Raw genomic sequence first — 22,582 nt, 5'->3', positions numbered from 1 at the left:
TCTCCTGAAGCTGCAGCTGCTCTCACTGACTTTTAATATATAGATTCATATTTGTTTACTATAAAATGTGTAACTGAAACTTTTACTAAGCTTTATTTTCTAATATTCATGTTATCTGATGTGAAACAACTTCCTTTTCCTAAAAGTTGGCTAAAGAACTTTTCCTTTTCAAGATTAAAAGTTTCTATATCAGATCTTTTCCAGTTTGTATTTGTCTCCTTCAGAAGAATTGAAGAAAGTGATGATGAACCTAAAGTGACGGATTACGAACGTTAACGTTGACTGTAAACACAGACTGGTTTTAATGGGGTCGTGTGTGACAGATGAAATATCTGTATTAATTCTCCTGTGGACTGAATGATGCAGCAACATGGTCCGGTGCCCCCCCCCCAGCTGTGAAGGTCACTCAGTGGTTGGACCGAGGCTGCAGGCGCTGCGACTCTGTACCAGAAAATAAAAATCAATGGTTTGAACGGTTTGAGTTGTAAACAGATTTGACTTCAGCAGGAATCCGTCTGGTATTTTATTAACTGTTTGGAAGTCGGAGCCCTGCTGCCCCCAGGTTGTATGTGACCTTTGACCCTGAAGGTCAAGTGCTGCTGTGGACTCTAGTTTCACTGTGGCCTGTTTTAGAGTCGTTCAGCTCCACCAATCACAATTAACTGTGTCAGCAGCTGCTCGCTGGTTGCCGTGCAGAGTACGACTGACTGTAGTTTGCCTGAACTGAAAATACCTTCAGTCAAAATGAATCGATGAGTAACTTCACTGGAGAAATGTTCAATAACCAGTGTGAACTGGAAACTAGACAATCAGAAAAAACTAACATCTACACAATGTAACACAAAAAGGATCCAAGAGAACAACAACATATTATTGTCGAGTGATGATGAGGAAGTTTCAATACGTCTTTCTCATGAGGAGCCTGTGTTCTGTGTAGTGACCAGCAGGGGGCGACTCCACTGGTAGTTTCTATAGAACTCTGTGAGAAAGTGACTCTACTTCTCACTTTATAACGTCAGTAAACATTCAGGAGTTCATGTCTCAGTCTCTAGTTTCAGGAGGATTAAATCAATGATGAGTGAAGGGGCGGGACCTCGATGTCCCGGCTCCACGACGTCAAAACCTCAACGTGACGTTTCCTGGATCAGAGAAAATTCAGCTTCATTTAGCTTCGTCACTGATCTTTATATAAAAAAGACTTGTGAGTGTTTCTGTTCGTATCTTTGTGTCCGTGTGTTCACGGCTGTGATTCCAGGAGCAGACGGGTGAAACGTGGCGTGTCGTAGAAGACTAAGCCGTGTTGACATGAAGACGATCTGCTGAGCCGCTGACCTGATGCAGGTCAACGATCAAAGAGGTGACGGATGTTTCAGATTTTCACCTGATCGCTCAAAGTCGACATCGTCCGAGTCCGACAGACGATGTTAGTGTCCGACCGAGATTTAATAAAAACAACTCACACGTATTTTTATCCCTCGAAGGTTCTGATTTAAAAAATCACAGCAATGAGGAGATTATTATTTTTAAATCCTTTTTCACTCTAAGTACAGAAAATGTGTTTTTGAATATTACACAGAGATTATCTTCTTCAGCAGCTGATGATTTAACGTCTCAATCTGGGAATCAAACCTCCGTCGCTGCTCTGATCGTTCACTGTGAAGTCGGACGTTTCCAGATGTAATTTAAAGGTTTAAATCTTTATTTACCTCAAACTCACTCAGGCCTCTGAAAGAAACCGTCTCTCCTCTGATTGGACAAACGATCAGATTCAGCAGCGACTCGTCATCTCAGTGTGAAACTGTATCATTAACTAGTAACTAGTTACTGAAAGTAATAGTAACTGAGGCTGTTTCCAGACATGGATCAGATTCAGTTTTCTTCAGTCTCCTCCTGAAGCTTCGATGCTTCACTCACTTGTTAATCACTTTACAAGAATCTGATGAAAAGATAAATGTTTAACTGAATAAAAACTTCTCATCTCATTTAGAGGTTGATCGTTGACTTGTGAACTGGACGAACATGAGTCGAGTCTGTTTCGTCCTCAGCTGCTCGGAGCGTCTTTGTCTCGACCTGCGAGCGACTCAGTGATTTTAAAGAGCTTTTGATCTGCGAGGCTGAGACGGATCAGTCGGAGACGTCGCGTCGACATCCATCAGGATCTGAGTCTTCAAAGAGGTTCAGAACCGATCCTGTTGATCCAGACCACAGCTCTTTATAAACCTCTGGAGGATGAAATCTCACCTGCTGACGACACGTCACCTTTAAAACGTCTCAGAACGATTCTGTGGAAACGCTCAGTTGATAAAATGCTGGATTTTACTGTCCAAGCCAAACAGATGTTACCGGCAGGCTTTCTAACGAGAGGTAGAGACGCTTACTAATACGCTTTAGTTTTAAAATACATCGTCGTTATGGTTACACGACTCTAAATAAAGACGGACGACGCATCTCCAAAAATGAAGCCAAAATATCTGGGCTACGAACGCTGCCATCTTGTGGTGATGATGTTATTTACACTCTGAGTCTGTGCAGCAGTGATCATGGAGCTGTGGTATCGAGGCCCCGCCCATACTCTCAACCAATCAGGAGTCAGTCTCAGCTGTCAATCATGACGTCTCATCATAACTTGAACAAACATCAGATAAGAACGACCTGAACTGACAGAAACATCTTTACAAACATTTATTTAACGAGTTATTTTCTGCTTCCTCTGCTCATGATGCTGTTTCTCGTGACAATTCATTTAAAATAGTTTTTTTGTGAATACATTTTTTGTGTTCAGTCGTGATGTTTCTCTTTGACAGTGATTGACAGGTGTGACGCAGAGCAGCAGCAGGTGACCCGTCGTCACGGTGATGGACCTGAGCTCCGCCTCCTCTCGGGCCTGGTTCCACTCACTGGGACCATGTGGCTGAACCGTTTCTCCTCCAGCTCTAAACCAGTGTGACCCCCGTCCCGCTCACATCCAGGATTCACATCACTGAAGCTAATTGGATTATTTCTGTGTTTTGAAGACGGGAAAGTTCAAAGACCTGAGCCTAAAGGTGTGAAAAGGAAAATAAGTGGGACAGCAAAGGATTGTGGGACATTTCTCCAGAGAGTGAGTGAAGTCAGTGGGTCACAACTCGCTGCTTTAACTCTCCTGTGAACGAGCCGGAGCTCAGCCGGCGCCTCGGCTCCACGAGCTGCAGGAGAAGCTGCTCTGTGGAACGCGTTTTGTTTGGGAGCTCGTGTTGCACTTTATCGGTCGCAGCAGGGCCGGGCCAATCAGACGCGCCGCTCGCTGCGGAGTCACAGTCGCAGCCAGTCACCGCCACCGCCCGCTTGTTGCCAGGGTTGTTTGTGCCCTCCGGGGGCGGTGGTGTGTAACTAGAGCAGAAAATGTTAACGGAGAATAGACGGGTAGTGGATCTGCCACCTGAGACAACATCACACAGAAACTGGTCCAAGAGCAGCGAGAGGTTAAAGACAAACAGGAAGCTGCAGGGAGATGAAAAACACTGAAGAAGAACAAACACTGAAATATTAAAAACTACTTCAACCTTCATCTGTGCAACACGTCTTCATCATTTAAACTGACGAGCTCCACCTCTTCAGAAAATACAAAACTCCTGATCGTTCATTTCACTGTAAAAACAGTTTGTGCATCTTGACTGAAGCTCCACTTCTTCACAAACTGATTAAAGGGGCCCCAGGGCCCCCTGTGGCCCCCTGTGGCCCCCTGTGGCCCCCTGTGGCCCCACAGAGCCAGGTTCAGTCGGGGCAGACAGAGGAATCCTCAGGTTCCTGTAGCGCAGCAGGGGCCCATCATAATTAGGAGCTTCCTGCTGAGTTTAATGTTCAGGATACTATTCACACTTCAGAAGCTGGAGGGAGCAGGAGGGAGGAGGAGGAGGAGGAGGAGGAGGAGGAGGAGGGAGGAGGGAGAGGAGGAGGAGGAGGAGGGAGGGGAGGGAGGAGGAGGGAGAGGAGGAGGGAGGAGGGAGGAGAGAGGGAGGAGAGAGGAGGGAGGAGAGAGGGAGGAGGGAGGAGGGAGGAGGGGAGGAGGAGGGAGGAGGGAGGGAGAGGAGGAGGGAGAGAGGGAGGAGGGAGGAGGGAGGAGGGAGGAGGAGAAGCAGGAGGAGGAGGAGGAGAAGCAGGAGGAGGAGGTCTCACTGTGATTCAACACAAAGATGATTTCCTGAAGCAGCTCAACACAACAGTGACATTAAGCTGCTGCATCTTAACTCAGAACCAGATGAAACAGTTTATTAATAATGTGTGAACGGTTCCCTGTTGATATAAATCTGCTGCAGATCCTCCAGAGGAGCTGAAGGTGTGAACCTTCAAGTCCTGAGAGCCTCCGGACTTTTCTGGTGATAAGATCCAGTTTCAATGAGCTGGAAACCAAGACACCAGATTCTGTCTGACTCCTCCTCAGATCTTCACTGAGACTCTGACTCTCTTTATTGACTCAGAGCTTTATTCAAATAGATTTTCAGATGTTATTGTTGTTAGAACCTGAGCCTGGATGTCTCTGTGGAATCTGTGCAGATCTGTCAGTTCACACTTAGTTTGAGCCAAAAGCTTCTTATTGGTTGGCTTGTGGTTCCCAAGGCGCTGCTCCGGTGAACAGCTGTCCCCCCCCCCCAGAGGTCCAGGACCTGGGCGTCACTCTGGACTCCACCTTCAGTCTCACCTCAACAAAATGTGTCTTCACCACCTCAGAAATATTTCTCCGCTCTTCCCTCTCTGACTCATGACCCTCATCTTCATCACCTCCCGTCTGGACCAGTCTTGTCCACAACACACGTTCTTCATCTCCCTTTGTTTTGTTTGTGTTCTTGTCCCCGGACGTGTTTCCTGTGAAACTCATAAACCAAAGTGATTATTAGTGAGGTGGTTGGACGCTGGTGAACAGCTGTGCAGTGGAACCAGATGTTGCTCCCTGAGGATAACAGATATTAGTCCTCTGTGTCTTTGACCTCTCACCCATTCATCAGTTTGACTGACAGCCTCCAACGTGCTGCGACAGCCAGCTTCCCCCCCGCCCGTCACTCAGCTGCTTGTTACGTAGAAACGTTTGAGACGCGTCTCGACAAGTCGAGTTTGTCTCAGTGAACCAGTTGGGATTAAACAGGAAGGTGTCACGTGACTTACGAGGAGTAACAAACATAAACTGTAAAAATCAATAATAAAAGAAGTGTAATTATATAATGATACATTGAAGGGTAAATATATTCAAAGGTTCATTTATTTATTTTTTTATTACTATTATTATTATTACTGTTTTTAATCATGGTTTTTATGAATAAATAGTTCAAACCTGAAGTTTTTATAATAAAACTTGTTTCCATGGAGTGTGTTCTGCTGCTGGACACCACCGCCCCCTAGCGTCCGGACACGCACATCACGTCTTGCTGCTGGCGCAGAGTCCTCGTGACGTCATCACGCTGACGTCGCGGACTCTGGACCATTGGACGTCAGAAGTTCTGGTGAAGTTCGCAGATTCTGACGGAACCGTGAGATTCTCAAAGGTTTGACTTCGCTACTTTCTTCACGTCAACTCGTTCAACACGTTAAATTCACGCAAACACGCGTCAGCAGCCGCTAACGGTTCGTGCAGGAGCTAAGCTAGCCTGCTAACACGTGCACACCGAACTCCGCTCCACATCTCAACGTTTCTCATCTAGTTCGTTAAGAATAAAGTTTAACGGGAATGACGTCATGAAGCTCTGCGTCGTGCCGGTGGATCCAGATGTTGTGGATCATTCGGCTCATTCAGGAAACATCTGGCAGCTCGATGTTTGCGTCAACAGCTGATTCATGTCTGTGATGTCAGTGGGTTCAGTAGACTGGCAGTAACTGTAACTTGGTGGCTAACAGCAGCTAACAGCGGCTAACAGAGGCTAAAAGCAGCTGACAGCGGGTAACAGAGGCTAACAGCGGCTAACAGAGGCTAAAAGCAGCTGACAGCGGCTAACAGCAGCTGACAGAGGCTAACAGCAGCTAACAGCAGCTAACAGAGGCTAAAAGACGCTAACAGCGGCTAAAAGCAGCTGACAGGGTAACAGAGGCTAACAGCAGCTGACAGTGGCTAAAGGCAGCTAACAGAGGCTAACAGAGGCTAAAAGCAGCTAACAGCGGCTAACAGAGGCTAAAAGCAGCTGACAGCGGGTAACAGAGGCTAAAAGCAGCTGACAGCGGCTAACAGAGGCTAAAAGCAGCTGACAGCGGGTAACAGAGGCTAACAGCAGCTGACAGTGCCTAAAGGCAGCTAACAGAGGCTAACAGCAGCTAACAGAGGCTAACAGAGGCTAAAAGCAGCTAACAGCAGCTAACAGAGGCTAAAAGCAGCTGACAGAGGCTAACAGAGGCTAACAGCAGCTAACAGAGGCTAAAAGCAGCTGACAGAGGCTAACAGCAGCTAACAGAGGCTAACAGAGGCTAAAAGCAGCGAACAGAGGCTAACAGCAGCTAACAGAGGCTAAAACAGCTAACAGCAGCTAACAGAGGCTAAAAGCAGCTGACAGAGGCTAGAGGCTAACAGCAGCTAACAGAGGCTAAAAGCAGCTAACAGAGGCTAACAGCAGCTAACAGAGGCTAAAAGCAGCTGACAGAGGCTAACAGCAGCTAACAGAGGGCTAACAGCAGCTAACAGAGGCTAAAAGCAGCTAACAGAGGCTAACAGCAGCTAACAGAGGCTAACAGTGGCTAAAAGCAGCTAACAGAGGCTAAAAGCAGCTGACAGAGGCTAACAGCAGCTAACAGTGGCTAAAAGCAGCTAACCCTTTAGCTGCTAAAGGGTTAGAGGACCTACTAAAGTTTAGCAGGTCCTCTCAGCTATTTTTATACATCTATTTTTATACACTGGACAATATGACGTCAGTATATAAATAGTTTAAATACCAATAAAGCATTTCTATATTTATATCATGTTGTATACTGTTAAGTTATACCTAATTATATCTTAATATAAATACTATGCTGCTAATGTACTACGGTGTTAAAATCATATATACCTGGTTATATACAGTCTATATATTATAATATAATAATAATCACATCATAATCCACTTTATTTATATAGCACATTTCAAAATAAAGTGACAGGGTGCTCACATAGGTCTATTTCAATATCTCCTATTATATAAAGCACAGTTTACATCCTGAGCCTCAGTCTGTAGGAAGTTAGTGTTATATTGTGTTTATGTTTAATTATCTATTTATTCACTCTCTCTCTCTTTTCTCTGCTGTTTCTCACATGAAGTTCAGAGCGACTGATTCAAACTCTCATGTTCAGACCCTTTGGAAACGTTCTTCTCAGAAAGTGAAGAGCTGCGGAGCTTCAGAACCTGACGACACGAATACAGATAAAAACCTTTAAACCACATTGAATCATGGGAGTTTCATTCATTTCTAATTTCATCTGTTGTGTTTCTCCACAGTTTAAAAATGGCTCTGACACAAGTTTCCTCCAACAAGTGCGCCGGCGGCTTCCAGAAGGTCTTCGAGCACGACAGGTGAGTCACACACACACACACACACACACACACACACACACACACACACACACACACACACACACACACACACACACACACACACACACACGCACACACATCGTCCCTCGGCCCACAGCTCAGGAACCTGCAGCTTCTCCTCTGAAGCAGAACAGACGAACCTAGAATCTGATTTAATTTAATGAGATGAAGCAGATTTTTCATCTCAGGATCATTTCATCAGAAGCTCGTTGATCTCAGGTGTAAAATATATAAATAATGAAACACAGTGAATCAGTTGTGTAGAAATCTGTCCCACGCCGACACGCAGCGACTCATCACTTCCTGTTCTCCATATGAGCAGCTTCTTACTGGAAGAACAACCCACAGAAACACAAACCAACTTTATTCTGTTATTACACAGATCCTCTTATCTGCGGCACCATCACACGCCTCCATGCTCCTTATTGAATTTCTCCTAAATGACGAGTGAAGCTGAAGATTAACTCTCAGAGTCTGGGAACATTAGATTGTTTCTCTTTCTGTGGAGATGTGAGTTAAAGTTCTGTTCAGTTCGGAGTTAAATGAGTTAAATCAAAATAAAATTCTACTCTGTTTCAGATAAAAGGAGAGGGAAGTATTTTTAAAACTCATGTTATAGTATATCATGTAGTATATCATCTGTGTGTGTTGGTTTTTCCTTCAGCACCGAGTTGAAGTGTAAGATGAAGTTTGCTGTGTTCGTGCCTCCGAAGGCTGAGACGGACAAATGTCCCGTCCTCTACTGGCTGTCCGGTGAGTCTCAGGTCGGACCTCAGCTCCAGTTTGTTGACAGGAGAATCTCACGTGTCACAGTTTAAAGTGTCCTCCTCCTTCGTGCAGGTCTGACGTGCACGGAGCAGAACGTCATCACTAAAGCTGGATGTCAACTCGCGGCTGCAGAGCACGGAATCATCGTCGTGGCTCCGGACACCAGCCCACGTAAAAACACCCGACTGAAAATACACATGGCCGACATGACGCCTCCCAAAAGTGAAGCCAAAGTGTCTCCATCGCCCCCTGGTGGCTGACTGCAGTATAGGTCATAAACCGAAACACTGATGTATGTTCGAGTGGGACCTTGTTACCACGGCAACACTCAACATCCTACGACTCAGAATCTGGTGCTAATGACGTTAAAACAGGTCTTTATATACAGTCACTGATCATCTTTATATACAGTCACTGATCATCTTTATATACAGTCACTGATCATCTTTATATACAGTCACTGATCGTCTTTATATACAGTCACTGATCATCTTTATATACAGTCACTGATCGTCTTTATATACAGTCACTGATCATCTTTATATACAGTCACTGATCGTCTTTATATACAGTCACTGATCGTCTTTATATACAGTCACTGATCATCTTTATATACAGTCACTGATCGTCTTTATATACAGTCACTGATCATCTTTATATACAGTCACTGATCATCTTTATATACAGTCACTGATCGTCTTTATATACAGTCACTGATCATCTTTATATACAGTCACTGATGGTCTTTATATACAGTCACTGATCATCTTTATATACAGTCACTGATGGTCTTTATATACAGTCACTGATCATCTTTATATACAGTCACTGATCGTCTTTATATACAGTCACTGATGGTCTTTATATACAGTCACTGATCATCTTTATATACAGTCACTGATCATCTTTATATACAGTCACTGATCGTCTTTATATACAGTCACTGATCATCTTTATATACAGTCACTGATGGTCTTTATATACAGTCACTGATCGTCTTTATATACAGTCACTGATGGTCTTTATATACAGTCACTGATCATCTTTATATACAGTCACTGATCATCTTTATATACAGTCACTGATGGTCTTTATATACAGTCACTGATCATCTTTATATACAGTCACTGATCATCTTTATATACAGTCACTGATCATCTTTATATACAGTCACTGATGGTCTTTATATACAGTCACTGATCATCTTTATATACAGTCACTGATCATCTTTATATACAGTCACTGATCATCTTTATATACAGTCACTGATCATCTTTATATACAGTCACTGATCATCTTTATATACAGTCACTGATGGTCTTTATATACAGTCACTGATCATCTTTATATACAGTCACTGATCATCTTTATATACAGTCACTGATGGTCTTTATATACAGTCACTGATCATCTTTATATACAGTCACTGATCATCTTTATATACAGTCACTGATGGTCTTTATATACAGTCACTGATCGTCTTTATATACAGTCGCTGATCATCTTTATATACAGTCGCTGATGGTCTTTATATACAGTCACTGATCCTCTTTATATACAGTCAGTGATGTATACCCTCAGGTGGCTGTAACATCGAGGGCGAGGATGAGAGCTGGGATTTCGGCACCGGAGCTGGTTTCTACGTTGACGCCACCCAGGAGCCTTGGAAATCAAACTACCGGATGTACTCGTACGTCACAGAGGAGGTGGGTTCGATTCCTCTCATGTGCTTTCTCCCCCCCCCAAAAAATATATATAATTTCTGCTAACGGGTGTCGTTGTTCTGTCTCAGCTCCCCAAGCTGATCAACGCTAACTTCCCCACCGCCCCAGACAGGATGTCCATCAGTGGTCACTCCATGGGCGGCCACGGGGCGCTCATCTGCGCCCTGAAGAACCCTGGGAAGTACAAGGTACCGGAGGTCGGGTTTGAACGGACGTAACACTAACATGTGATGATGCTGACGTGTGGCGTCTGTCTCCTTCAGGCCGTGTCTGCCTTCGCTCCGATCTGTAACCCAGTGCAGTGTCCGTGGGGACAGAAGGCCTTCGCTGGGTACCTGGGCCCCGACAGGTCCACCTGGGAGGTAACCAGTCCGTGGTCCTGATCCCACTCAGAGGGTTACTGGACCCTCGTCTTCCTCTGAACCCTCGTCTTCCTCTACACATCACAGAACCTTTAGATTCCACTTCACCTTAATCTAAACCAGTGTGATGAGGGTTCAACTCCCTCCAGCTTCAGCGTCGTAACATCAGAGGAATAGAAATGAGATGATGAGTTTTTTACCTCAGGAACATGAATAGAAATGTTGAATGAATTGAAGTAAAAAATTTATTAATTTAATTCAGTGTCTGTTACAAAATGTGTTTAGTGTAATTACATCTGTAACATCTGTGATCCACAAATAAAGTAAACCCTCCTCGTCTCTTTCAGGCGTACGATGCCACCGTGTTGGCGGCGTCTTACTCGGGTCCTCAGCTCGACATCCTGATCGACCAGGGCCGCGATGACCAGTTCCTGACGGCCAGTCAGCTGCTGCCCGACAACCTGATCGCCGTCTGCTCCGAGAAGAAAATCCCTGTGGTCTTCAGGCTGCAGCCGGTCAGTTGATCTTCAGCCTGTAGATGGTCATGTGATGTGTTTATTTCTGATTTGGAGCTAAAACTCAAACACGTTGGTTTGGATGAGATGTTTTTGTGGTCGTCTTGTTCGGACGGTTTCTAAACCTGAAGCCTCGTTAACTTGAACTGAACCAAAGACATTTGACTCACTGAGGATTTTATCTTTTCTTACGTGATCAACTGAAGCTTTGTACGACATCTTTCCCTAATTTCTGACCTTGTATAAAAACAGTGATGAAGGTATAAGTTAGTTTGATGTTGTTTCCTCCTGCAGGGTTACGACCACAGCTACTTCTTCATCTACTCTTTCATGAACGACCACATCAAACATCACGCTAAGTTCCTGAACGTCTGAGCTGCAGGAGAACGAAGCTCTGCTCGGTCCGAGCTGCATCACGAGCTGCAGACGTGTTTTCAGTCACATTCAGAACTTGTTCTGTTGACTGGAGGTCTGTCAGTGAACACTCAGTTTTTCAGAATAAAATCTTTAGTTGTTATTGTTGTTGTTTTGTCTTTATTAACCTTAACAATTTCATTAGTCATCACTACAACAGGGTTTCTACTGGTTTGACAATTTTAACAGAAAAAGATCCGAGAGTAGGAGAATGAATTCAGAAAAGAAAACTTTTAGCAGAAGAAATAATCAGATGAACTCTTATGAAATAAAAAAAATTCTGATCATATAAAAACTAAATCTGAGAAATGTAAAAAAAAATCTGAGGAAGAAAAAACAAGCAACATTTTTGAAATAAATGAACAATTATTTAAAAAAGAACAAAAACTGAGAAAAGAATAAACAGTCAGATTAATTTTTTGAATCTGAGAAATGGGACAGAAGAAGAAATCGTAGCAAAGCGACTGAACCAACAGACGATTGGAGTCGTTTGACAGATGAGGTCTTTACTGATGAAGTGATGAGAAACACTTACAGTATTTACAGTATTCACAGCAGTTAAGGCGACATTAAAGGGACATTTCATGCATTTAAATCAGTTGCTGTACAACAAATTACACAAAAGGCTCACAAAGAGTTACAAAAGGGTGCGTTACATCAAAATCTCAACAAACCCCAAAAATAAATTTCCTCCTGGTCAGAAAAGTAGAAAAATGTGAGCGCAGGTCGTTTCTGCACAGTTTACAACTGTATTTACAAAAAACAGGAACAACACTGCTTTGTGTTCAGCAGGATTTTCACACCACATTTACACAATTTACATCAGCGTCACATTTGTAAAAGTTTGATCCTTCGCTTCAGATTTTAGGTGAGTGAAGATTTTCTCAGTTGCCAAAACAAAGATATAAATAGAGAAGTTTAAAAAGTTTAAAGTGCAGATTCTGTCGGAGGAAGCAGCTGTGTTGATTCTATTGCTTTTCCCCAAAACACCGAGGATACGTCAGTGAAATCTGTGATTATACAAACGTAGAAAACGTAGACGTGGAAACAGATTTACAGAAAATCTAAGTGACGTCGTTATTTCACTTTCAGCTCGTTTTACCACGATGATCCTGATACTTAACCACAGCCTAAATGAAGATGGACGACATGACAGCTCAACCTGTCGCCCCCTGGCTGCAGTATCGGTCGTTAACCCTCCTCCATGTTAGCAGATGGGACACGGACCAAACCAAAAATAATCCATCTAGACGTGAAATAAATGTTTGTCAAAGATGTTTCTGTGGTTTTAGGTCGTTCTTATCTCACTGGTTTTTCCAGTGTTTGTTAGTGGAGACGTGTCGACCATCTGTTTTCACAGTCGATGGTTTTGACTTCAGCAGGCGTTCAAGATTTAATAAAAATGATTTTACAGATTTTAGCCAAAAGAAAAAACATAATACTGTTACCAGATGCTAATTTATTATCGGATATATGAAATATATTTACGACGTGGTGTGTTTGTGTTTCTCCGAGCTGCCCATAGTGTTGAAATACTTTTGGATTATATGAAATCTTAGCTGATGTGAAATATACAGAACATGAAGAAATACTGAATATTAATTCAACAGGAAATACTTGTGATAAACAATATGTACATTTAAATAAAAAAAACTATCACAAGAGAGAAGAAAATGTTTTGGCAACTGTGAAATGTACGATGAATTCTGCCACCTAGTGGACACGTAGACTCCTCGCAGGAGGTTTTCTCTTTAACTTTGAATCTGGCCGAGTGCGAGGTCACGAACTCACAACTCCAGAGTCCGTCGACACCGGAGGCAACTACGTACTGTCTGCTGCCCCCGGAGGCTAATTCATCATGTCATTGAACTCTGGGTAATGTTGGCGACAGGAAGAGGAACGGAGGAAAAATGGCGACGTCTCCGGCTCCAGTGTAAATGTTACGTTTTATTTCTGCTCTGATCGTGTTTGAGGAAAAAAGTGTTTTAACAGATTTACTGTGCAGCTTCCACACGATGTTCAGACTCGAGGGTCGAGGGTCGAAGCTCAGACACGAGAAGCAAATGAAACGTTTTGGATGCAGAAGCTGCTGCTGATATTTGAACAAAGTTTATGAATGCATCTCGCAGTGAACAAACTTTAGATTCACAGACAAAGATCCTCGAACACTTTCAGGATCGTTTTCCCTCCGTGAAAATCTGACGACGAGAAAACTCCAGAAACATGAAAGTGGAGCCGCGGCTGCAGCGACGAGCTCGCGCCTCCACAGACACTTTATAAAACAAAGACTTTTACCTAAAATATATTAGAGAAAAATATTTTTGGGATGTTTACAACAACTCATCAGCTTCTCTTTACATCATAAATATGTTTTTCTTTAAATAGAATTGTGGCTAAAACGTTTCTCCCTCTATGTTCGAACTGGTTTGGTTTAATTCTCTTCAGGAGACTGAGACGATAAATCGACAGATCAGGTGAAAGAAGAAAGTTTGTCCTGATGCAACAAACGTTTCAGACTAAATGTTAAAAAAGACAAAGTGCTCGTTTAGATTTAATGCCACGTTTAAAAATAAGTATGGCAGAGTATTAGGGCCACGTTGTTGAGAATAATTAGAATGAATTTAGACAATTTTAAAGACTAATACGTCATATCATGAGAACCAAATGAAAAGAAATATAAAAGATATGGCATTATACTAAGAAGATTTTAGAAAATAAAATCAATCAAAATTGAAGAGAAGAAAGTCGTATTTTACAAGACTAAAGCCACATTTGTAAAATTACTAATTCATTTCAAACTATTGAAGTAAAACTACGAATTTATCATAATTTTACATTTCAACTATTTCCTCATCAAATAAAATCTCAAATATTGACTTGGTCTTTTCAGAGTTTTATCAAAATGTAACTTTTTCCCTCAAACTAATTTAGAATTTATTCTTGAGAAGTTTCCCCAGTGGCCCTGATACTGTGTCCTGATGTGGACTGGAAGTTAAGATGGACGACATGAAGCCAAAACATCTGGATCTCCGCCTGCTGGGCGGCTGCGGTATAAACCCGCCTCCTCCATGTTAGTACATAGGACCTGGTTCAAACTAAATAAATCTAAATACACCAGAAATAAATATTTTCCAAATGTTCATGTTTCTGATAAGTTTGGTTTTAATATATTTCCTGATATTTAAAAACAGACTGAGACTTTGGCAACACTTCAAAAGATGTCAGTTTCCACATCTGAAATATTTTGGCTTCATGTCTGTTCAGTGGGAGGAAGAGGAATCATCCATCTTCATATAGAGTCATTGATCGTCTGCATATATATATGATCGTTGTTGTATTTTTAACCTTCAGCTGTTTGTGTTTCTCGTGTTTACCTGAAGAAATGATTGGTTTACATCGTCCAATCAGACACTGGCTCTTCCATCAATCTGTCTGCTTGTTAGATTCTGATTCACCCAGAAGTTCCCTCGTGTGAATTAGTACATAAATCAGTTTAGTTCGTTTAAAACCATTTTGCATCCTTGAATATATATAAAAACACTCTGTTACTGGGAAGGAGGCAGAGCGGCCTCGGAGGTGGCGCCGGAGCGTCGGCGTGTCGATACCGGCGTGCGTTTGTTGAACGTGTTGGTCGGTGGAAGCTCCGCCCGTCTCTGCTCGCTCACGTCAGGAGGGCGTGTTTGGGGGAGGCCTTGTCCAACAGAGCGTGCACCATGACGCTCACCTTCATCAGACCCTTCTCCTCCAGGATGTGGTGAGGAAGACACAGTTGGTCCTGGAAGAGCAGAGCAGGAAGGAAGGAAGGAAGAGAACGACAGACGGACAGAGACCAGAGTGTAGAGGAGCAGAGGCCAGACACAGGGTTTAGACTCACGGAGGTTTCCTGCAAGAACTAAATGTAAAAAACAACTGATCTGTTCTAACAAGACTTTCTGAGTTCGTAGAAACCAGCTCTGCTTTCAGGAACTAGCCACAGCCGCTAATAATATGATGTTATTATTTATATATGTATTTATAAACAGCTCAAGACAAACTGAGAAAACCTGAGATTAAAGGAAGTTTCTTTTCTACTTGGCACGAAGATCGGAAGTTAAAAAAACTAGAGCAACTTTAATGAAGATGTAAAATCTCATTTGTTTAATCAGCAAAAAAACTGAAAGATCTCACTCTTGAATAAAGAGAGGAAACAATTTGATGTTTAATTTAAAACTTTAAAATCTCGACCTTAAAACAAAGACACTGGAACCAACACTTGATCCCTAAACTGTATTTATTACCTCAGACTTTCACACGTTCAAATACACTGATCTTAAAAATACTTCCCTCACACAGAAAATCCACACATCAGCACAAAGTTAAAAAAGAATCTGTGCAGGGAATGTGGCAACGACAGAAAGAGTTTACTGCAAGAGTCAGTGAGCAGAAGAAAGTAAAATCAACAACTGGAATAATCACGTTCGTGCGTGTCGTCGTAGAAACAAGCTCCTACTCAGCTCGAGTTCTGCAACGTGACGGTGAAACATCAGTGAACACGCAATAAACTCAAAGAACCAATCAGCTGCCAGGGAAACGGACTTCATCAAAGTGAGGAAAGAAAAGATCCACATTCCTCAGTTTTTAATTCTCTCAGTAAATATTCTGTTAATCATCTGTATCAAACCATCTATTTATTAAGAAGACTGATTAATATCTAACTTCAGGCTCATGGAGTGTGTGTAGCCCTTCAGGTGTTCTGCTCATCACATCAGACTCATGGAAACGGTTTCAGGATTCAACCTGAATCAGACTGAAACCATCCACCTGACGGAAGTGATCAAATAATCAATAACTAGTGAAATAATCAATAACTAGTGAAATAATCAATAACTAGTGAAATAATCAATAACTAGTGAAATAATAAATAACTAGTGAGATAATAAATAACTAGTGAAATAATAAATAACTAGTGAGATATGGCTTCAGGCTCCTTCAACTCGAGCCGTCGAACGTCTCGTGTGCTTTTACAGTTCAGGACATTAAACGTGTTCCATGTGAAACGTCTCATATTCAGAGAGAACGTGAAAACGTCTCTGGGATAAAACCGGGCTCAGCGGCGCCACCTGGAGGTCAGACCTCTGATTGTAATCCTTAAACTAAGACTTGGTGTCAGAGGATGATAGAGTTTTTTATTCCTGTCTGATTTTCTGATTCTATTCGAAATATAAACAAAGTAATATGAGTTGTTATAGTAAAATTATTATATGAATTATATTATATATTAATTATAACAATACATGTAAATTTGGATTCTAATTGAATTTGAAAATAGAATCCCCACGTGACAGAATCAGTTGATGAGGAAGTTTTTACTGTATTTTCATTCTTGATTTAACTTGAAGCAGAAACTCAATGATTCTAATGGAGACACGTGTTTAGGCTCCGCCCCTCGACCTGAATGTTCCTGTTGGTGTGAACGAGTCGGACCCGACAACCTGCTGCTGCTGCTTCACAAACACCGATTACACAACATGTCCACACAACATTATCTGGACATTTTGTTGAGTTCATGTCTGAAAACGGCTCAAGTCAAACTCTCACCTCAGAGACACCAGGCGACTGCTAAATACTGTTCACAGTATTAATCTCTACTCGTGTTAATAACCTGAGTTCTGCACCAGGTTAGAAACTGTAACAAACTGTAGCTCAGGGACAGTTCTTCTGTCTCCATCTGTCTCCAGAGAGGTGAGACTGAACATCACAGATCAGACGTCTCTGTGTCCAACATGTTGATCAGACGTGAGTCACTTCAAGAAGCCTCTGAGCCTCTGAGCCTCCGGCTTCGGTTCAGAGCTTCAAAGTCTGATTATTGTGCAAAGACACAAAGACGTCTGTGAGCCGACTGATTCCAACAGAAGAGGAAACCCAACATGGAGCAGAGGACCAGGGGGATGCTGCATTCATATCACATGTCACAAATAAAGATGAATTCAAGTGTCATGAAATCTGCTTTTGTTCGTTTTGTCTCATCATCACTGAGATGAGCTCATGTGTGATGAGGTTTAAATTCCACAGTCCCGGTTCATTTAAAGACGAATGACGTGACATTGAGAAACTTTCCTTCACATCGACGGAGGTTCCTTTAACATCCAAACATGGAGCAAACTTTAGCAAATTTTTCAAAAAATCTGCAAAAGAGCTCGAGTCGAAGAGGCGACGATGGAGAATCAAAGGAAAAGAGACTTTTGTGTTCAGATGCTTTCAGAAGATGAACTGAGCTCCTCGGTTCTCTGCATCTTCTCTGGAGGATCACGTGTGAACACAAAGAGGGAGACTCACTTTCTCTTCCTCCTCCTGAGCTCCAGGAGAAGTGTGAACACAGCAGAGGAGGTGAGTGGGGGTGATGATCTATGTAAGATGTTCGACGGCTGCTGCACCGGACGATGACCCCGACGCCACCAGAGGGTCAGAGGTTCACACCAGAAACTGGCTCTAAAGTTTAGATCCAGATCCAGTTGACATTTAACTGAGCGACAGCAGCAGTCAGCGTCTCTTCTGATTGGCTGATCCACTGAAAACTGCACGGAGAGGATTTTATGATGATTTTATAACTTTTTAAATAAAACACTGGACTTTTAAAATCCCGTAAACGGAAACACACTCGACCTGATGAACTCCAGGACTGTGGACCGGCCAGAATGACTGAGACAAACCATTACAAAGATCCATGTTTACATCGGATCAGGATTATTACCATGTGACACAAATGCAGCAAAAAGAAGGAGGAGGAGCCTGAACAGAAACGGGGCGGGTCTAGCAGGTGATTGACAGGAGGCTGTTGTCACGGCTACGTCAGCTCGCTCCAGCTATAGGCCACAAAGAGCAGAACGAGGCAGAGGATGTGAACCAGGCTCGAGCCAATGAGGTCCCAGATTTGCCAGGCGGGAGGCGGGGTTTGAGTGGTGACAGAAACCAATGAGGGAGTCTCTGACACCGCGGAGGACGCAGGGTGTGAAGCTGAGATCGCCACTTCCTGTTTCCTTTCCACGGAGGTCGGATCCAAGGCAACCAGAGCCCGAAGCGTGGCGCGAACAGGCCGCAGGCGACACTGGGTGATGTCGTAGGGCGAACAGAGGGAAGACTGGTGCCCCCATTAGGAAGGGAGAGGGAAATAAATAAAGGAGGGGAAGGAGGGATGAATGCAAAAAAAGGGGAGGAGGAAGGTAAGAAAGGAAAGCAAGGAAGGGGAAGAGAACAGAAGAGGAAGAAACAAGACAAGAAGGATGAGGTTGGGAATAAGGGATGAAGCAGATCAGAGAAGTTCAGGTAATGAGAGGAGGTGAAAACGAAAGAGGAGGAGGGATGTAAAGGTGAGGACGAAGGAGAGGAGAGGAAGTGAGAGAAATATTCTCAGAGGAAGAAAAGATGAACCAAAAACAGCAGGAGGAAGAGGAGAGATGAAGGAGAGGAAGTGGAAATATAAGATGAGAAAGATTACAGTGAGAAAGAAAGAAAAGAGAGAAACAAGGAAATAAAGATGGAGCAAAAGAACGTTTTTATTAAGTGTTGTTACAAGTGTTTACAACCGAAAAGGGGACAGAGGATGAAAAGAGAAGAAGAAGAGATAGATGGACAGAGGGAAGAGGAGGAGGCAGAGAAAGAGGAGTACGATAAATAAGAGGAGGGGAAAGAAGAAGAGGATGAGGAAGAGGAGGAAAGAGGCAGAACAGGAGGAGGAAGAGGAGACAAGGAAGGAAGAAGAAGAAGAGGAGGAAAAAAAAGAGAGAGAGGAAGAGGAGGAAGGCGTGTCACGATCCAGCCGGAAAGTAAAAAGAGAAACAAAAAGCAGGAGGTTAACCAATAGACACAGAGGTCAAAGGTCACAGAGCGTGAGCTGGGGGCGGAGGCAGGCAGGGTTACCATGGCAGCAGGGATGCTCTCTTCAGTAAACAAGACAACAAGGAGAAGCTGCAGTGTCGGCACGTTAGCACAGAAGCTGTTAGCGTGTTAGCTCAGCGCTGTGAGGGGAAGCAGCCCAGCGAGTTAGCAGCGTCCACACAAGCAGCAGAGACGGAGGTCAAAGGTCGAGCAGAGACACAGATCAGAACCAGAGAGGAAAACAAAAACAAACAACTTCCTCACAGAGAGACCAAACTAAAGCAGAAACAAAGAGAAATAAGACGGAAAATAAAACATAAAACAACTTTCAAATAAATAAATTGAACTAATTTAGTAGTTATTTATAAGTTATTATGAATATGAGTGTGAAGGTCTGAGCAGCGTCAGGTTTCTTCTTCTCTCTCTAATGTTTCCTTCGCTCCTGCTCCGACTTTTCACCATCGCTGTTCCTCCAGTATTTCCTGTAGCTAAGCAACCAACTGCACAGCACTTCCTGTTTATTCCTGTCACGTGACCCGTGTTTTTCGGTGTGTTAATGAGATTGTGTCCGTGTGGTTGTTGGGTGACGTCAAGAAGCAGAAAAATGTGCGTTTTACTAACTGAACCATCTTGACAGTGAGCGGCCTGTAAACAGTCGTTACTTTCACCCGGCGCTGGTTCAGAGCTGCAGGAAGTCGACCCGTACGTTCCCGCGGCTCAGTGTCGGACTGAGGCTACGTCCACACGACTTCCCTTTGTCTGGAAGTGCCTCAACTCAGAAAGATAAGTCCGGCGTCAAATCTACTACAGAGTTTCACAGCCAGTAAAATGGAAGTCGGGAAATGTTTTAAAGTTTGAAATCTAAATCACGTGCACGGCCAGTGTACGTCGGTGTGTTTTCAGGCGTTAGTATGGACGGTGATTGAAACTGAACCGGGGACATAACGCTCATGTGGACAGAGACGGTTTCACTGAGACGTGTTCGTGTGGACGGAGCCTGAAGCTGCTGGTCAGCTGGTGATGGAGGAAGCTGGAAGCCACAGGCAGCGATGACAGCGGTGATGAGTCAGTTAATGTCGACATTAATGACTCGTTTAAAAGCCATGACAACAAAAAGGAGGCAGGTATGAAATGAAACCAGTCCTGGGAATCAGCTGAGTTTAGATATAAACGACGTTAAAAGACCTTTCAGGTTCCTTATTGATTTTAAAAGAAGCATTCAGGCGTCTTTTACTTCAGGATTTATCTCTAAACATCACGTGACACATTTAATTCTGCTGTTGAAAACTCATCAGCCTTCCTCCCAGATCTGGTTTCACAGTTTACTGTCGTCATCAGTGTCCTGCAAAAGTCCTCGACTTCAGTTTTCACCTCACTCACCAACGTGAATTATAACTTTAAGTCTTTTCCTCAACCCACAGTTAACGTACTTTATATTTTGCAGGACACCTTCACAGTTCCTTAATCAATACATAATCAATCATCATGCTGACGACAGCGTGGAGCTGCTGCGTGGGGGGGGAGTGACTCTGATGAACTGGAGGTGTTTTCAGGTTAACTTCTGACTGATGGACCAGAGCGTGATGACCTCATGACTTGAGCCCTGATTTATTTACTTATCATTTTAAAAATATGCCGAATCAGCAATGAAGCCTTGAATTTACAGTCGACTGTCGGTGGATTAATGTGAAACTGAAGAAAACTTAAAAACATGAAGATTCTCAGTCGACTTCTGCAGCTGTGGAACTTTTTCTATCTGTAATATTTATTTTAAATGCACATGTGAGATAATGATAAAGGTTAAATTACAGCTAATGTAAAAACACATGCATCGTGACTTGATTTGCTCGTGTTGGTGTCCAGGGCCGAGTTAATGAGCCAAACCACAACAACTACCTGCTGCATTCACAAGTCACCTTCTACCCACACGTCCTGTTTCAGTGTTACCACAGCAGGTTTTTGGTCTGGTGTAAATCTGGAAAACGACCTCCAGTTCAGAGACTCGGGTCAGAGCAGGAACACAGTGATCGCTCAGCTCTTACCTGAGCTACACCGATCTTTCTGCAGGCGTCCAGGAAGTTCTCCACATTCCTCCGACACTTGGCCATGCTGAGTTTGGGCTGGAAGCACAAAGTCGCACAAAGATACACAAAAGTCAATATTTTCTACATATCAGAATTAATGTTCGTGATCTGCTGCTTTAAACACAATCTTCAGTTCCAGGCTCGTTCAGAGGGAAGAACCGGAGAAACGCCCGGAGACATACCACTGCAGGCGAGGGGACGTGGATGCTGCCGACTGAGCGAGGACGAATGTGATTGGCCAGATGACAGAGCACGACGCCGTCCATCAGAGACGAGCCGAGGTCTTCAGGAAGGACGACCTTCAGTCTGCTCTCGATGCTCTGAGGAAAAAACTATATTTTACACACTGAACTGAAACACAACTGAACGGTAGATATTACCCATGATCCTCTGCTTCCTGAACCAGAGGAGCTGCTGCTGTAACAACTCTTCATATTTTAAAAGTTTCCTGCTGAATATTGAAGATAAACTTAGGTTTTTAATAACTTCTCAGTCTTTTTAACTGATCTACAGTTCTTGAGAACTTGGACAGTGTTGGGTTTGGGTCGTGGTGGAGGATTCGTCAGGGTGGAGTTAGAGACCTCCTCAAAAAACTGAAACTCAGCCACTAAACTCCAGAATGTACAGAACTGGAACATTGGGAAATAAGTGTCATATTTTCATGTTAAAGTAGAATTAGCTCTGACACGGTGACGATAAACGATCAGTGTCTCACGTCTCTGAGATGCTCCATGAGCTCCAGCTCTTCTCTCAGCTGCTCCATCTTTCTCCTCATGGTGAACTGAGGATCCACAGACTCCAGACTCTTGTGGCTCCGCAGGAAAACTGCAACAAACACAGCGACAACAACAGGCGACGTCAACATGTCTGCACGGACACAGGAACCTGGTTAACGTACATGTGGAGGACTCGACAGAGACGACCCAGGATTTCTGAGGAAGAGTCACGAAGAAGCGAAAGATGGCCTTTGCTATTCCTTCATAACCGTTGTGCTTTGCTCTTCTGTTGTGTTCATATTGTATTTTTTTACATATTTAGTGTGTATTTCTCTTCTTGCTGCTGTAACATGGTCAATTTCCTGCTACTGTAAATTTCCCCAACATAGGATCAAGAAAGTTAAAACCTTATGTTAGAGGTTTGATAACATCTCAGGGATCAATGACATTTTATTACATACACACATATATATATATATACACAACATAAACTGTGGAGGTTATTGACAGTAACTCCACAGATCATCACTGACACAGAGGAAAACCCTCTCTGCCATAGAAGATGTAAGACGAACATTTAAGTGCACAGATAGTAGGACAGGAGCAGCCCACACACACACAC

General features: G+C 43.2%; 2 protein-coding genes across 8 annotated transcripts in view; one reads left to right on the top strand and one right to left on the bottom strand.

Moving 5' to 3' along the window:
* Positions 1-5,389: 5,389 nt before the first annotated feature.
* Positions 5,390-11,409, top strand: esd (esterase D/formylglutathione hydrolase). Of its 3 annotated transcripts, none has more exons than XM_035173873.1 (10): positions 5,413-5,516; positions 7,250-7,309; positions 7,428-7,502; positions 8,188-8,276; positions 8,364-8,462; positions 9,873-9,997; positions 10,084-10,203; positions 10,279-10,377; positions 10,725-10,892; positions 11,187-11,409. In XM_035173873.1, exons 2-10 carry the CDS (start codon positions 7,275-7,277, stop codon positions 11,265-11,267), a joined length of 891 nt encoding a protein of 296 aa, XP_035029764.1. In that variant the 5' UTR covers positions 5,413-5,516; positions 7,250-7,274; the 3' UTR covers positions 11,268-11,409. The 3 variants fall into 3 exon arrangements, with proteins under 3 accessions (XP_035029765.1, XP_035029764.1, XP_035029766.1); XM_035173875.1 differs by having other exon boundaries at positions 5,437-5,516; positions 7,250-7,305; XM_035173874.1 differs by lacking the exon at positions 7,250-7,309 and having other exon boundaries at positions 5,390-5,516.
* A 386-nt stretch (positions 11,410-11,795) lies between these two features.
* The window catches only part of lrch1 (leucine-rich repeats and calponin homology (CH) domain containing 1), a 40,363-nt gene continuing 29,576 nt past the window's right edge, over positions 11,796-22,582 (bottom strand). For 3 of the 5 annotated variants that reach the window (XM_035173867.2, XM_035173870.2, XM_035173869.2), the window contains 4 exons: positions 21,960-22,069; positions 21,427-21,564; positions 21,203-21,280; positions 11,796-18,423 (listed from right to left, as the gene is read on the bottom strand). In XM_035173867.2, the coding sequence (XP_035029758.1) occupies positions 18,130-18,423; positions 21,203-21,280; positions 21,427-21,564; positions 21,960-22,069 (620 nt within the window). In that variant the 3' untranslated portion in view covers positions 11,796-18,129. The remainder of the gene's footprint in view (positions 18,424-21,202; positions 21,281-21,426; positions 21,565-21,959; positions 22,070-22,582) is intronic. The other 2 variants (XM_035173871.2, XM_035173872.2) reach the window with 1 other exon arrangement.

This window comes from Hippoglossus stenolepis, chromosome 13 (genome assembly GCF_022539355.2).
Source record: "Hippoglossus stenolepis isolate QCI-W04-F060 chromosome 13, HSTE1.2, whole genome shotgun sequence".
In the NCBI taxonomy this organism is placed as follows: domain Eukaryota; kingdom Metazoa; phylum Chordata; class Actinopteri; order Pleuronectiformes; family Pleuronectidae; genus Hippoglossus; species Hippoglossus stenolepis.
The sequence above is the reverse complement of the archived record's forward strand: the minus strand, read 5'-3'. Positions and strand labels throughout refer to the sequence as shown.